Source organism: Lolium rigidum, chromosome 7 (assembly GCF_022539505.1).
Source record: "Lolium rigidum isolate FL_2022 chromosome 7, APGP_CSIRO_Lrig_0.1, whole genome shotgun sequence".
In the NCBI taxonomy this organism is placed as follows: domain Eukaryota; kingdom Viridiplantae; phylum Streptophyta; class Magnoliopsida; order Poales; family Poaceae; genus Lolium; species Lolium rigidum.
This window is the reverse complement of record NC_061514.1, coordinates 96165871-96179242: the sequence shown is the minus strand read 5'-3', so window position 1 is coordinate 96179242 and position 13372 is coordinate 96165871. Positions and strand designations below refer to the sequence as shown.

The 13372-nt window shown below is 46.9% G+C and overlaps 2 protein-coding genes across 2 annotated transcripts; both read left to right on the top strand.

The window, feature by feature from the left end:
• Positions 1-2588: 2588 nt before the first annotated feature.
• LOC124671703 (iron-phytosiderophore transporter yellow stripe 1-like) lies at positions 2589-3452 on the top strand (the record flags this gene model as incomplete). The annotated part of the gene is made up of 1 exon (XM_047208045.1): positions 2589-3452. A coding segment is annotated over one exon (864 nt), but the record flags the coding sequence as incomplete, so codon positions are not given.
• A 7339-nt stretch (positions 3453-10791) lies between these two features.
• Positions 10792-13372, top strand: LOC124676155 (protein NRT1/ PTR FAMILY 8.5-like). The gene is made up of 5 exons (XM_047212230.1): positions 10792-11007; positions 11268-11361; positions 11597-11814; positions 11891-12438; positions 12517-13372. The coding sequence occupies exons 1-5, from the start codon at positions 10948-10950 to the stop codon at positions 13280-13282; spliced, it is 1686 nt and encodes a 561-aa protein (XP_047068186.1). The 5' UTR covers positions 10792-10947; the 3' UTR covers positions 13283-13372.

The window sequence follows — 13372 nt, the reverse complement described above, 5'->3', positions numbered from 1 at the left end:
TCGAAGGTTGATGGCAGCGGGATGTAGTGCGGCGCAACACCGGGATTCCGGCGCCAACGTGGAACCCGCACAACACAACCAAAGTACTTTGCCCCAACGAAACAATGGAGGTTGTCGATCTCACCGGCTTGCTGTAACAAAGGATTAGATGTATAGTGTGGATGATGATTGTTTGCAGAAAACAGTAAAACAAGTATTGCAGTAGATTGTATTCAATGTAAAGAATAGGACCGGGGTCCACAGTTCACTAGAGGTGTCTCTCCCATAAGATAAATAGCATGTTGGGTGAACAAATTACAGTCGGGCAATTGACAAATAGAGAGGGCATGACAATGCACATACATGATATGAAAAGTATAGTGAGATTTAATTGGGCATTACGACAAAGTACATAGACCGCTATCCAGCATGCATCTATGCCTAAAAAGTCCACCTTCGAGGTTATCATCCGAACCCCTTCCAAGTATTAAGTTGCAAACAATAGACAATTGCATTAAGTATGGTGCGTAATATAATCAATAACTACATCCTCGGACATAGCATCAATGTTTTATCCCTAGTGGCAACAAGCACATCCACAACCTTAGAACTTTCCGTCACTCGTCCCAGCATTTATTGGAGGCATGAACCCACTATCGAGCATAAATACTCCCTCTTGGAGTTAAGAGTAAAAACTTGGCAAGAGCCTCTACTAATAACGGAGAGCATGCAAGATCATAAACAACACATAGGTAATAGATTGATAATCAACATAACATAGTATTCTCTATCCATCGGATCCCGACAAACACAACATATAGCATTACAGATAGATGATCTTGATCATGTTAGGCAGCTCACAAGATCCAACAATGAAGCACAAAAGGAGAAGACGACAATCTAGCTACTGCTATGGACCCATAGTCCAGGGGTGAACTACTCACTCATCACTCCGGAGGCGACCATGGCGGTGAAGAGTCCTCCGGGAGATGATTCCCCTCTCCGGCAGGGTGCCGGAGGCGATCTCCGTAATCCCCGAGATGGGATTGGCGGCGGCGGCGTCTCGGCAAGGTTTTCCGTATCGTGGCTCTCGATACCGGGGGTTTCGCGACGGAGGCTTTAAGTAGGCGGAAGGGCAGGTCGGAGGCGACGCGAGGGACCCACACGAGCAGGCCGCGCGGCCGTGGCCCAGGCCGCGCCGCCCTGGCGTGTCGTCGCCTCGTGGCCCCACTTCGTGATCCTTTCGGTCTTCTGGAAGCTTCGTGGCAAAATAGGCCCCTGGGCGTTGATTTCGTCCAATTCCGAGAATATTTCCTTACTAGGATTTCTGAAACCAAAAACAGCAGAAAATAGCAACTGGCTCTTCGGCATCTCGTTAATAGGTTAGTGCCGGAAAATGCATAAATATGAAATAAAGTATGTATAAAACATGTAGATATCATCAATAATGTGGCATGGAACATAAGAAATTATCGATACGTCGGAGACGTATCACCATCGCGATCGCCACGGCCTCCACCATGGCCTCCTCCATAGTAGCCACCGCCGCCGTAGCCTCCACCATTGTAGCCTCCATAGCGGCCTCCGCCGTTGCCGCGGCCTCCATCGCCACGGCTGCGCCCGCCTCCGCCTCGCTGGAAAGGCTAGAAGTCCCCACATCCGCCGCCGCGTGAGGTGTTGTTGGCGGAGTGCGTCGTGGTGACCACCCGAAGAGCGGCCGCCGGTGCGAGCCTCGTACGCCGTGAGGTGCCCATACAGATCGCCGAGCATGAAGTCCTCGTTAGCTGCGATCACACTCATTGAGGTGGTGAAGTTTTCGTGATCCTCGCCTAGCCCAGCGAGGATGTAGGAGACAACCTCGTCGTCGCTGAGCGGGTTGCCGATCGTCGCCATCGTGTCGGCGATCTTCTTCATGTGCTGGTAGTAAGCGGACATGGAGGTGTCCCTTTTCTTCGGCTTTACCAGCGCGGTGCGGAGTTGCACTATCCGCGCCTTGGACCTGGAGGCGAAAGTCCGATCCAGGGCCTCCCAGACCTGCGCCGACGTCTTCAACAGCTGGACGTGGCCAAGGACGGCAGGCGTGAGGGAGGTGAGCAGTCCACTCAGGACTTGCTGATCTTGCTTGTGACAGGCAGCGTACTCAGGATTATCAACGTGATTCGAGCTCCCGACCGCTGCCGGGATGCGTGTTGGCGGCGCGGCGTTGGATCTGTCGATGAAGCCAAACAGATCATTGCCGTGGAGCGCCGGCAGGGCCTGCGCTTTCCAGAGCAGGTAATTCTCCTGATCTAACTTGATGGAGATGGCGGCACTCAGCGTGGCCGCGATGTTGATCGGAACCGGGGACAGCGAAGGGTTCGGAGCCATGGTGGTTTGGTAGTGTTGGCTCTGATACCATATAAAACAACAAGGAGAAGTATAGATTGTGCCGTGCCTGTAGCAACCGGCGTCAGGTGTATTTATACACAGCTCATAGAGCTAGGGTTCACAATTGGATATGATACAACAACTAACAACCATGAGTTATCTATCTATCCATCTGTAGACAGGATCCGCTATACAGGTTTAGGATCGTATCAGTACGGTTACAACTAAACTTTTAACACAATCTACCTGCTTGGATGGCATATACCGGGTATGCCTTGATAAGCATCATTGCAGTGGTTACCACGCCAATAATATTTCGACACGTAAAATGGTACTACGTAGTTATAGCTTATGTCGTCGCCCCCATGCTTGGATTTGCCAACTCCTATGGCACGGGGCTTACCGATATCAACATGGGCTATAACTACGGAAAGATCAGTCTCTTCATCTTTGCGGGTTGGGCTGGCAGGGATAATGGTGTCGTTGCAGGGCTTGTTACCGGTACATTGGTGAAGCAACTGGTGCTTATATCTGCAGACTTGATGCAAGACTTTAAGACAGATTATCTCACTCAAACATCACCAAAATCAATGATGGTGGCACAAGCCATTGGGACAGTCATGGGTTGCATTGTCTCCCCCCTGACGTTCATGCTCTTCTACACGACATTTGATATTGGCAACCCGACTGGTTATTGGAAGGCACCGTATGCACTGATATACCGTAATATGGTAATACTTGGTGTTGAGGGGTTCTCAGTGCTGCCAAAGTACTGTCTAGCACTATCTGGTGGATTTTTCGCATTTGCAGCACTGCTCAGCATGGGAAGAGATGTCATGCCACACAAGTATAGGAAATATGTTCCCCTTCCAATGGCAATGGCGGTTCCATTCCTTGTAGGCGGAAGCTTTGCTATTGATATGTGTGTTGGGAGTTTGGTGGTTTTCGTCTGGAACAAGATAAACAAAAAAGAGGCTGGCTACATGGTTCCTGCAGTTGCATCTGGTTTGATATGTGGGGATGGCATATGGACGTTTCCTTCATCCCTGCTTGCCCTTGCCAAGATTAAACCACCAATCTGCATGAAGTTTACACCTGCACCCTAGAGAACCGTTACGTTCATGAGTATGGGACTTTACCATGCGTGATTGATGCATGTTGTATGGTTACTCCATCATTCATGTCTACTGAATTGATGTGTATACATACTCTATGTCTATATACTTCAGATTTCTCGAATAACTTGATGTTTTTCTTTCATTGTACGGTGCGTAAGTATGGGAGTGGTGTTTTGGAACATGGGAGCATATGCTCCCTATATTTTGAAATGCATCTTACACATATTTTAAATTTCAAAAAAACTGAAACAAAAAATTCGCACGTACAACTTCACGTGCTACGCGCTCACAAAGTCGTTTCATAAAAAATAAACTTATCATGTGACGTGTGTAAAAAAGACAAAATTCCGTGCTGAAAATAATGCTTTTCACAGAATAAATTTTCTCTTTTTTACATAGGCCACAAAAAATATTATTTTTTCGTGAAACTTGACGCATGCACATATATTATGGAGATGTACATGAAGAATTTTTTGTCAAAATTTTTCCACACTTGAAAATATGTTTTATTGGTAGAGGGAGCATACGCACCCGGGAGCCGAATTGAATTTCCGGCGTAAGTATACGTTACATTTATTTTACTTATTGATGAAGATTCGAGCATTGCTTACTGATGAGTCAAAAGATGATGTGTTTTTTACTATATATTTATATTTTTTTGTCTCATTACATGCTTATCTAGCTTTAACTATGTCCTAATGCATGATTGCAAATATTAATTCATTTTCATGGGAGATTTAAACAACAAATAGTTTTAGTAGGGTTTCATCATTTTTCCTTACCTTTGGTGTGAGTAGGTGTTATGAATCTTTATAGACAAAGCACGAGGAAAGGAGCCAAAGGGAGGCAATATGGAGGAGTTACATGGCACCAGAACTTAGCCATTTCAAGGGAAGAAAGATGTCAATTTTCCATCACAATATAATAAAGATCCAATATCATGGTATTTTAACCCTTGTCTATTCGAATCCAACGATCCAAAGAACACCTAAATTAGAGTCCGTATGAATAAATGGCGCCCAAATTACTGCAGGAGTCTGGAACTTTAACGACCACTGGTACGGCTGTGATGACCGTACCACATGGCCGTATGGACCTCGGGACATTTTTGTCAAATAGAACAATATTTGTGAAGGCCCAAAGGTCATATCTAGTGTGGGGTTACCCCAGACTGAAAACCGACCTCTGTGGAGCTATATAAGGAGGGGGAAACCCTACCCACAATCACTAATTCCATCACATCTTCACACAGCGGAGCCCAGCCATCGTGTCACCTCCATTGATAGTTCTCCAACACCACCACCATCATGGCATCCGAGGAAGAGGAGGAAATTGAGGCATCGCCACCATGCACCGGGCGCCGGCCCTAGTCCTTGCGCGCCACCAGCTCACTGCCATCTCCATCAACGCCCCCATCTCTCTCCTTGGTCTGTGCATTTGTTAAATTGAACATAGTTGTGACCTTCATTCTATATTTATCTATGTTTTATAATTCATCCATGTGTGAGGAATTGATCTGGTTCTAGGCCGAGGTATGATATAGTGTGTCAAGTTAGAATATGTTGTTGAAATACTATTTGAGAACATGGATTACGAATATGAGTTTCACGAGATCGTTTGATCCGGAAGTGTACTATTGTCTTGCGAGTGACACACAAGTATTATACATAGTGCACAAATTTGTGATAGACCGGTAATCATAAGGGGGATGTTTATTTGTCTAATTAATATCTTATATAATATGGATCACATATATTAACCCCTCTAGTACTAGTGATACCGAAAGCATAGAAACCAACTTTCATTCTATTGAATCATATAGCTACAACCATTTCAGTTTACTTTTCTGGTTTACTTCACTTTGTTTGTCTTTTGATCTTTGTTAGTTGTTACTTAAAACCCTCTCTTTATTTACATAAAACCCTCCCTTAGTCATTTTAAGTTCACACAAAATCATAACATAAGAGGACCATGTAGTATCATTTACCACAAGTGGATCACAAGTTCATCCTAGAACTACAACCATGGCTTCAACCTACCACCACATCGAAAGGGGGCATCATCCATACACCATAAGATCACCATCACATGAGGGGATAGTATATACCACCTCATGATAGTTACAAACCATATGAAGTCTTTAAGCCCTAGCTACATAAAATGTACATCGCCATCATCAAGGCATGATTATCACCATCACCTCCATGCATGCCTCCCCACCTCCATGGCCCCAAGGGCACCACTACAGATTGTAGTAGTACTTGGCTAGGTAGATCCCGAGCCAAAGGACCCTATGTTGCGGCACCATGCCAACAAAGCTAGTGCCCTTGGTCTTGCGATGGATGAGGTGGGTGAGCGGCTGAGCGCTGCAATGAGAGACTCCTCACTAAAGTCAACACTATCAATGACTGATGGTACAAGTCAGGGTGCATGTCCCGGATGGCCTCTGCGACGTCCCTCATAGTGATTGTCATGTTGGTGAAGGCCACGAGCTCGTCTTAAGAAAAGGCACCATCTTCCTCTTACCTACATACACCCTTTTAGATGTGTCAGTAGGATTCTTAGTGATGCCTTCGCAGGCCAATCCATCGGACTCATGGGTGTCACCATCCTCAACTGAAGGGGCAACTAGAGGTGTTCCAAGGGTCTCCTTTGAGCCCATGGCATACATCCTGGTGGCAAGGCCGAAGAAGATGATATGTATCTCATCGTAGTTCACAATGGGTGTGTTCAAGAACTCTCCATCCTTGGAATGATCCTACGACAGAAAGGCGGTGTACGTGTTAGTTACGCAAGTTATCAATGAAGTATTACTATGGTGAAGGGAAGTGTGTCATCCGCGACGTGTCCATGGTAGCGCTCAGCCTCCAGGAGGTCCGCTGAGATCGCAGAGCTTGCTAACAGAGAGCCACCTGAGGAAGTGGAGGATCAGGTGGTTGTACACCTACATGGAGATAGCGTTATCACTGCAATGCTCCAGGAGGGCCTTGGCCAAGGCAATGAGATGGACTTCCTTGATTTCATGGCCCCATTCTACATAGTCTTCATGGCCTTCTCCGCATCAGTGTGGTTCTTGGCTATTATCTTCTTCATGCCGTCCATCCTTGCTGCCACATCTGCAGCAACCTTGGACACGAGGGAAAACACATGGCCCTTGTCGATAGACACATCCGATAGCGAAAACTGCGACTTAGCAATGGGAAGAGAATCAGGCACTTGCGAGGGGATCTAGGATGCCCAACGCAAACAAAGGCCTGACTAAAGTCGTCACACAACGAGTCCTAGAATCACCACATATCATAGTCATTGCAACATCTGACACATCATAAAGTACACGATATGAACAATCACTAATGTAGATTACAGAAGGTGAATCTATGTGCGTAGATTCAAGTAGATATGTCAAATGGAAGTGTAAATTTCATCTTACAAGCAATACATTTCGACCATACTACCCTAGACCGCCGGTTAACAAGATGCTCCCATGTAAATTGTACCTAGATTTGGCAAGCTCTACCAAGATTCTAGGTCTACAAGTTGGAGGTGCAGATACTTTCATTGTTGGCGGAGGAGAACTCTATGGAGAAGATAAAGTAGCCTTTCCGCCACCACCGATCAAATATATATGAGACGCTTACCTGTTGTCAAACCAGAGGTGGAGCTTGGAAAGTGGGGCGGAGGTTTCGAATTGGATGGTGAGTGCTGAGAGTGGAGGGTAGAAATAGGGGTGAGTGCTCGGCGGGAGGTGATAGAATCCTTCCTGCCCCATTTTCGGCTTTCATCGTATCACGCCTGAGCTCGCGTTATCTCCTTCCTCGACATCGCTTGTGCAGACAAAGTAGTTGAAAGTGCATGGAGCCCCATTTCTGGTTTTGGTAATTAATGATAATCCCTATAGACTAATGTTTGCATTGAGTTTCACTTATAGCTTTTGTCCATAAGAAATACTCGAACCATATGTTGGCTTCAAGGTTGCAAGAAGAAGCAAATGAATACGATCAGGTGACAAGTATGACTTGAAGAAGAAGAAGAAGAAGAAGAAGAAGAAGAAGAGATCTCATGTGCATCTTCAAGGCATCAATAATATGAAGACAGAAGAAATGATGTTCATTGAAGAACATATACATTATACAAATACTTAGCTTTCCATCCAAATGGTGATCATGGATACATGAAGATCGATATGTCGAAAAAGAAGCTCTCCCAAAGTGGATTATGGGGGAGCAATTTGCAAGACTTCATCAAGCAAGCACAACAAGAAAAGCATCCCATCTTATAACGGTCGACTTCTTCATCATCTAACTCAAGTGGAAATTGCAAGGTTAAGGTTTGTTCTTGATAGTGTTACTTTCTTACCGGTCTCATGGTGTAGTGTGGAGAACGGCTTATAGGATAGTTGGTCGTACTATCAAGATGGCTCTCTGAATGAGTAACTTGATCGTATCATTTGGAGAGAGATTAAACCCTTGCATTATTTCCATCATATTTCTGGTTTGTTCTGGATTCTTATCCATGTGATGTTGTAGATCTTATGCTCATTCTCATGACAAGCTCCAGCTCATTGAAAACAGATTTCGTATGAAAAACTTTTTGCGTTTCCGAGTTTGGAGTTTTTCTAGATTGTTTTTATTGAGAGGTTCCACCTCTTAATTCATGCAAAAAAACCTAATCCACATCTTATGTGGGTTATCTCTTGTCGTTATCTTTCCAATAAAGTTGGTTTCACTTCAATCGGAATTTCCAAACTTTATATATTGTAGTTTTCGTAAATTGATTTCTAGATAAATTTGAGAGCCGGAAGTTTTGGCCATTCCAAAGAAGTACAACTGCTTGGTAGCTTGGTTGCTGATCATTTTCTCATTCCCCAACTTGTATGGCCAGAAGTTGGTTGGTACTAGCTATAGTACCGCCCTACTTCCGGTCAACTTCTGAAAATTCGTTTTGGGGTTACCGAAGGGTTCTAGGAGTGACAAGGTATTTCTTCAGCTGTCGCAGTTACAGTCATTGGCCTTGTGCCATCAATAGCTCTTGCAACTCTATCCCACACTGCCTGCGGAAGTTGCACCATCTGTCGTGTTCCAGGTCTGACATATTTGGTTCCCAAGCCTCGCGTGAGATCAGCGGGATCGGCGTACGGATTTCCCGCGTTATCGAAATCCTCTGATGTTTCCTGTTGCGGTCGACTTGTACCTCCAATTGCATAGATCTGATGATATTTTAAATTTTGACCTTTGTCGGGATCGGTGACACCGTCGTATAGATCGGTGAAGACCTCTCCAACAATAGTGGACTTGTCGATGAAGCTGAAGCTGTCGACGCTATCTGAGCCGCTGCTTATATTGGAGTCCGCAGACGACTCGAAGGACATGTTGCCAAAGATCTTGGCGAGCTTTTCGCTTGTCGCAGTTCTGACGAAGCGTGGCGGCGAAACCTCTTCATCGCCTGTCTCGAACGACGATGATGAGTCCGAAAAATCGGAATCGACCGCCGACAATCCCGACGAAAGCGGAACCTCGAGACGATGCGATCCTTCTTTTCCGACGCGGAAGTGGAACTTTCCGAACGTCATCTCCATAGGCTCCTCCAGATACGCATATGCATCCAAACGGGAGGGAGGGTGAGGAACAAAATCGACTAGATCAGTTTCGATCCGTTTACCTCTATCCATCGCGTTGCTTCCCACCGAAGACGTTGACGATCTTGAACGTGCCATCGAGATCAGCTTCTTGTCGCCTCTAATCCCCACAGACGGCGCCAATTGACAATGTATTAACTTGTCAATGCCTACAGATTGTAGACTAGGGTTTAGTTGGAAGTAGAGGGCAAGTAGATCTCGAGGGTTTCAGCCGGAAAAGTACTCGACTACTAGAAAACTAGGGTGGTGTTGACAATGAAATCGATCCTCTCTTCGTCCCTCGACTCCCCCTTATATAGGAGGCGGAGCCGAGGGTTTCGTATTACACAAGTTTACAGATTCCGGGGGACTCTTTGAGTTCAACCCGTAAAGTTACAAATCTCTTTATTCCTAATACAATTCTATCTTTACTTATCAACAACTAACTGGGCTTCCGAGCTTCGTATTTGTCGACTCGTGGGCCTTCAGTAAACCCCGGGTACCATCTTTGGTAAGCCCATTGGGGATGCCTATGTCAAGGAGCCATTTTTGGGTTTCCGTAAGTTGTCCGGTACTACTGTCAACCGGTAGTACTGCCCTAATTCTACCCACTCCCATTTGTTGTTTTGAACGTTGGGAGGATTTTCTTGATGCCAATATAACACAACAGGGTGGTTCCTTACCGCATCACAGGCACACATGCGGTAGCGTTCATGGTGGTGCTTCAGAATTCCAATGTACTGTATCCAAAATCAGAGCAATGTGAGCTGGAGCGTTGCCAACTTATCCACGGAAAACGCGTCAAGATATCACTTCGGGTCGAATCAGTTAAAAAAAGGAGAAACGCACCATATAGGAACCATGGGAACCCATGAGGGAGAAAGACGATGTACGGGATCCTCACGGTAGGCTGGACCAAAATCAAACCGAGAGAGGGTAGTATTTAGAAGCAAAAAAAAGTCGGGAAACCAAGAGAAGGCTTCGCCTTTTCTTATCTTCTTCCCGGCACAAAAAGAGGGATTAGCATTATTGACCCCATGAGAAAGCACTAACATCATCGACTGTGGATTATTGCATTACTAATACTAAGAAATCAAATTCATGGTTGAGGGCCTATACTAAGAAATGAAACTTATATATAAGTAATTACTAATTGCAAGCTTGACAAATGTGGTACAAATAATATTTAATTTCTTGCAGTAATAGAAATTATTTTCTTTAATGTATTTATCTTAAGGATAAGTACCTAAATAGATCATAAGAGGGGGATCTTTGTAACTCTAGCTAAGTAACTACCGGTACATGATCACAGTGATAGTTGGAATGACCGTGGACAAAAAAAAGTTTGGTTTGTGGCCTCCAATCTACAACCTTGACTTTAAAACAAGTTGGTTCAATAATTATTTTTTAATAGTTGTTTCTTTACTATTTATGTTATGTTTTAACAACCTAATCATGTAGAAACTAAAATTCGGAGTTATTCATTGAAGAATGTATCATACCCATGACATTGTGGGTATTTTGAACTGAGGGAGTAAAAGGAAGGAAGAAATATCTGCATAAGATAAAATAAGTAGATATTTGATACTTTCAACATCTAAAGGTGACGCCATCGCATTTGCGAGGGCCTCCTTACAAGTTTGTATATAAAAGAAAAGGAGAAAACTTTTGGCATCACTAAAAATCAGCAAATATCCAATCCATGAAGGGGGAAACGCTGCGTACCATAGCAGTGATAGATAGCAATGGCATGTCCTTGTCCCGGTGATCCAATTTAGATTCTTTGCCCAATTATCCCCAACCCCAGGCCAAATTCACAGCGTTCTGTTCTTTTGGGAGGGGAAGACGGCGGTGAATGCTCAGAAGAAGATGGACGCCGACCACCGCGGGCTCGGGGCCTTAAGGAGACCGATCTTAGAGGACGATGAGGTACGTACAAGTAATCTGTAGTATCGATAAGAGATCGATGCCAGAGCAAGAGCAACGCCCAATCCAGAGCCGCGGCTTCAGTGCTCCACGAGAATCTAGCGGCGCGCCCGGTGCCTCTGGCAGCCAGCAACCTCGGTGCCTCCTCCCGATTACGCTCAGCGATTCCTGTGCGCGGAAGAGACTCAAAAAAGGAATACCAGTAACTTGTGCCAAAACATGTAATCGTGTGTGTAATTTTGAGCTTTCACTTATTGCGCCAGGTGTCTTGTTCGAATCGGGGCTCGGAAGCGCGGGAGCACGAGGTGCACAAGGCGGCGAGTCACTGCTCCGATAAGGCACTCAAAGTCATCTTGTGTGAGTGTCTACGACCTTTGCCCTGTACGGTTTTTGTTCTACAGGACAAGTGAATTACTAGCATAAGTCGTCAGTTTTATACAGCAGTTCCAAACTTAGTTTTCCAAAACGAGTTCCAAACTTCAGTACTAGAGTGGTAGTTCGAGTTGTTTTGGTATGTTTATGAATTCTCACACTGGACTGGAGGATTGATCTGAATTAGCAAGCCAATCGTGTATCATCTCCCTGGTGCCAGGCCTGCAGTTCTTGGAGGTCACTGCATTCTACGGGGTCTACCTGAGCTTGATCGTGTATCTTCAGGACGTTCTCCGTGGCGACAGTGCTTCCAATGTGGCAACCGTCAACTCCTGGGCCGGCGTCAGCTACCTCATGCCCCTGCTCGGCGCCGCCGTTGCCGATTCCTACTGGGGAAAGTACAAGACGGTGCTGATCGGCCTCTCCATTTCAATCGTCGTAAGTGAACACCGGCCCGCCAGCTGTTTCATTTACACTCTGCTTCTCTGACGAACGAACAACTCGTAATCAACAGGGATTAGCCATGGTCACCACTTCAGCTACGCTGCCGTCTCTGAGGCCGTCGCCGTGTGCACCGGCGACTCTCGGCCAGAAGCTGGTCTTCCTTTCGGGCATATACCTGTGCGCCGTCGGAATCGGCGCGTCCAAGGCTGTTTTCATGTCGTTCGCGGCGGAGCAATTTGACGACGGGGACGATGACGGCAAGAAGGCCAAGGCGTCCTACTTCAGCTGGTACTACGCGGTAGCCAACATGGGCATGCTAACCGCTGGGACGCTGCTTGTTTGGGTCGAGGACAAGGTGAGCTGGGGGCTCGGCTACGGCATCTGCGGGTTGTTCGTGGCTGTCGTCGTCGTGGGCCTCGCCGCCACGGCGCCCATGTACCGGATGCTGCCTCCAGTGGGCAGCCCGTGGAAAGGCGTCTTCCAAGTGCTATGCGCGCTCTCTCGCAAGGTAAAACTCAAGGTACCTGATGATGCCGCTCAACTGTACGAGGAGGAGGATGTCAAGAACCCGTTGCTGCATCCTGTGCATGAACGATTGCAGCACACTGGCCAGTTCAGGTACAATTTTAGGAGTGGCATGAAACAAATCTACTGTACTGATTTTCTTCAGACTAACAAAGAGCGACCGTGCACCAGGTTCTTGGACAAGGCTGCCATTGTCATGGACGACGACCTGGATCAGCACGGCAACCGGCCATGGAGGCTGTGCACGGTGACGCAGGTGGAGGAGCTCAAGACCCTGCTGCGGCTGATCCCGATATGGCTCACCTCGGCCGTGTACTTCGTCGCCAACACGCAGGCGCAGACCACGTTCGTGCAGCAGGGCACCAAGACAGCAGACTCCCACATCCCGGCCGCGTCGCTCACGTCCGTCGAGACGGTTTGCGTCGCCGCCTACGTCGCGCTCTACAACAGCTGTGTCTCCACGAAGCCGGCCTGGCGCCTCACGCCGCTTCAGCTCATAGGGCTTGGGCACGCCACGGCGGCCCTCGCGGTGGCCGTGGCAGCGGGCACCGAGGCGCGCAGGCTGCGGATGGCCCAGGATCATCAGCTTATGGGAATAGCGTGGCTGCTGCCGCAGTACGTGGTGATGGCGGTCTCGGATGCGTCGCTCTCCGTGGGGCAGCTGGACTTCTTCTACGACCAGTCGCCGGAGATGATGAAGGGCGTGTCCACGGCGTTCTACTTCGTGTCCGTGTCGCTGGGAAATCTCATCAACTCACAGCTGGTGATGCTAGTCGCGTCCGTCACTGCGACGGGAGGCGGGACGGGCTGGTTTCCACCGGAACTGGATGATGGGCACCTAGATTACTACTTCGTGCTTGTTGTTGCCGTTACCGTGGTGAACTTCGCTGTTTTTGTGGCCCTCGCCAAGAACTACACGCCCAAGACGGTCAGATAATCCTCCATGCGCTCTCTAACTAGCACTGTGGCCCTAATATTTTGCGAGGGCAAATATGTACGTTTATATTATGAGATGATTATTAACATA

Excerpts from the sequence above, each read along its gene's own strand:
- LOC124676155 (XM_047212230.1), top strand. The coding sequence starts at position 10,948 with ATGGACGCCGACCACCGCGGGCTCGGGGCCTTAAGGAGACCGATCTTA. Across the intron at positions 11,008-11,267 it reads CGATCTTAGAGGACGATGAG|GTGTCTTGTTCGAATCGGGG; the intron begins GTACGTACAAGT and ends TTATTGCGCCAG. Across the intron at positions 11,815-11,890 it reads GCCTCTCCATTTCAATCGTC|GGATTAGCCATGGTCACCAC; the intron begins GTAAGTGAACAC and ends CGTAATCAACAG.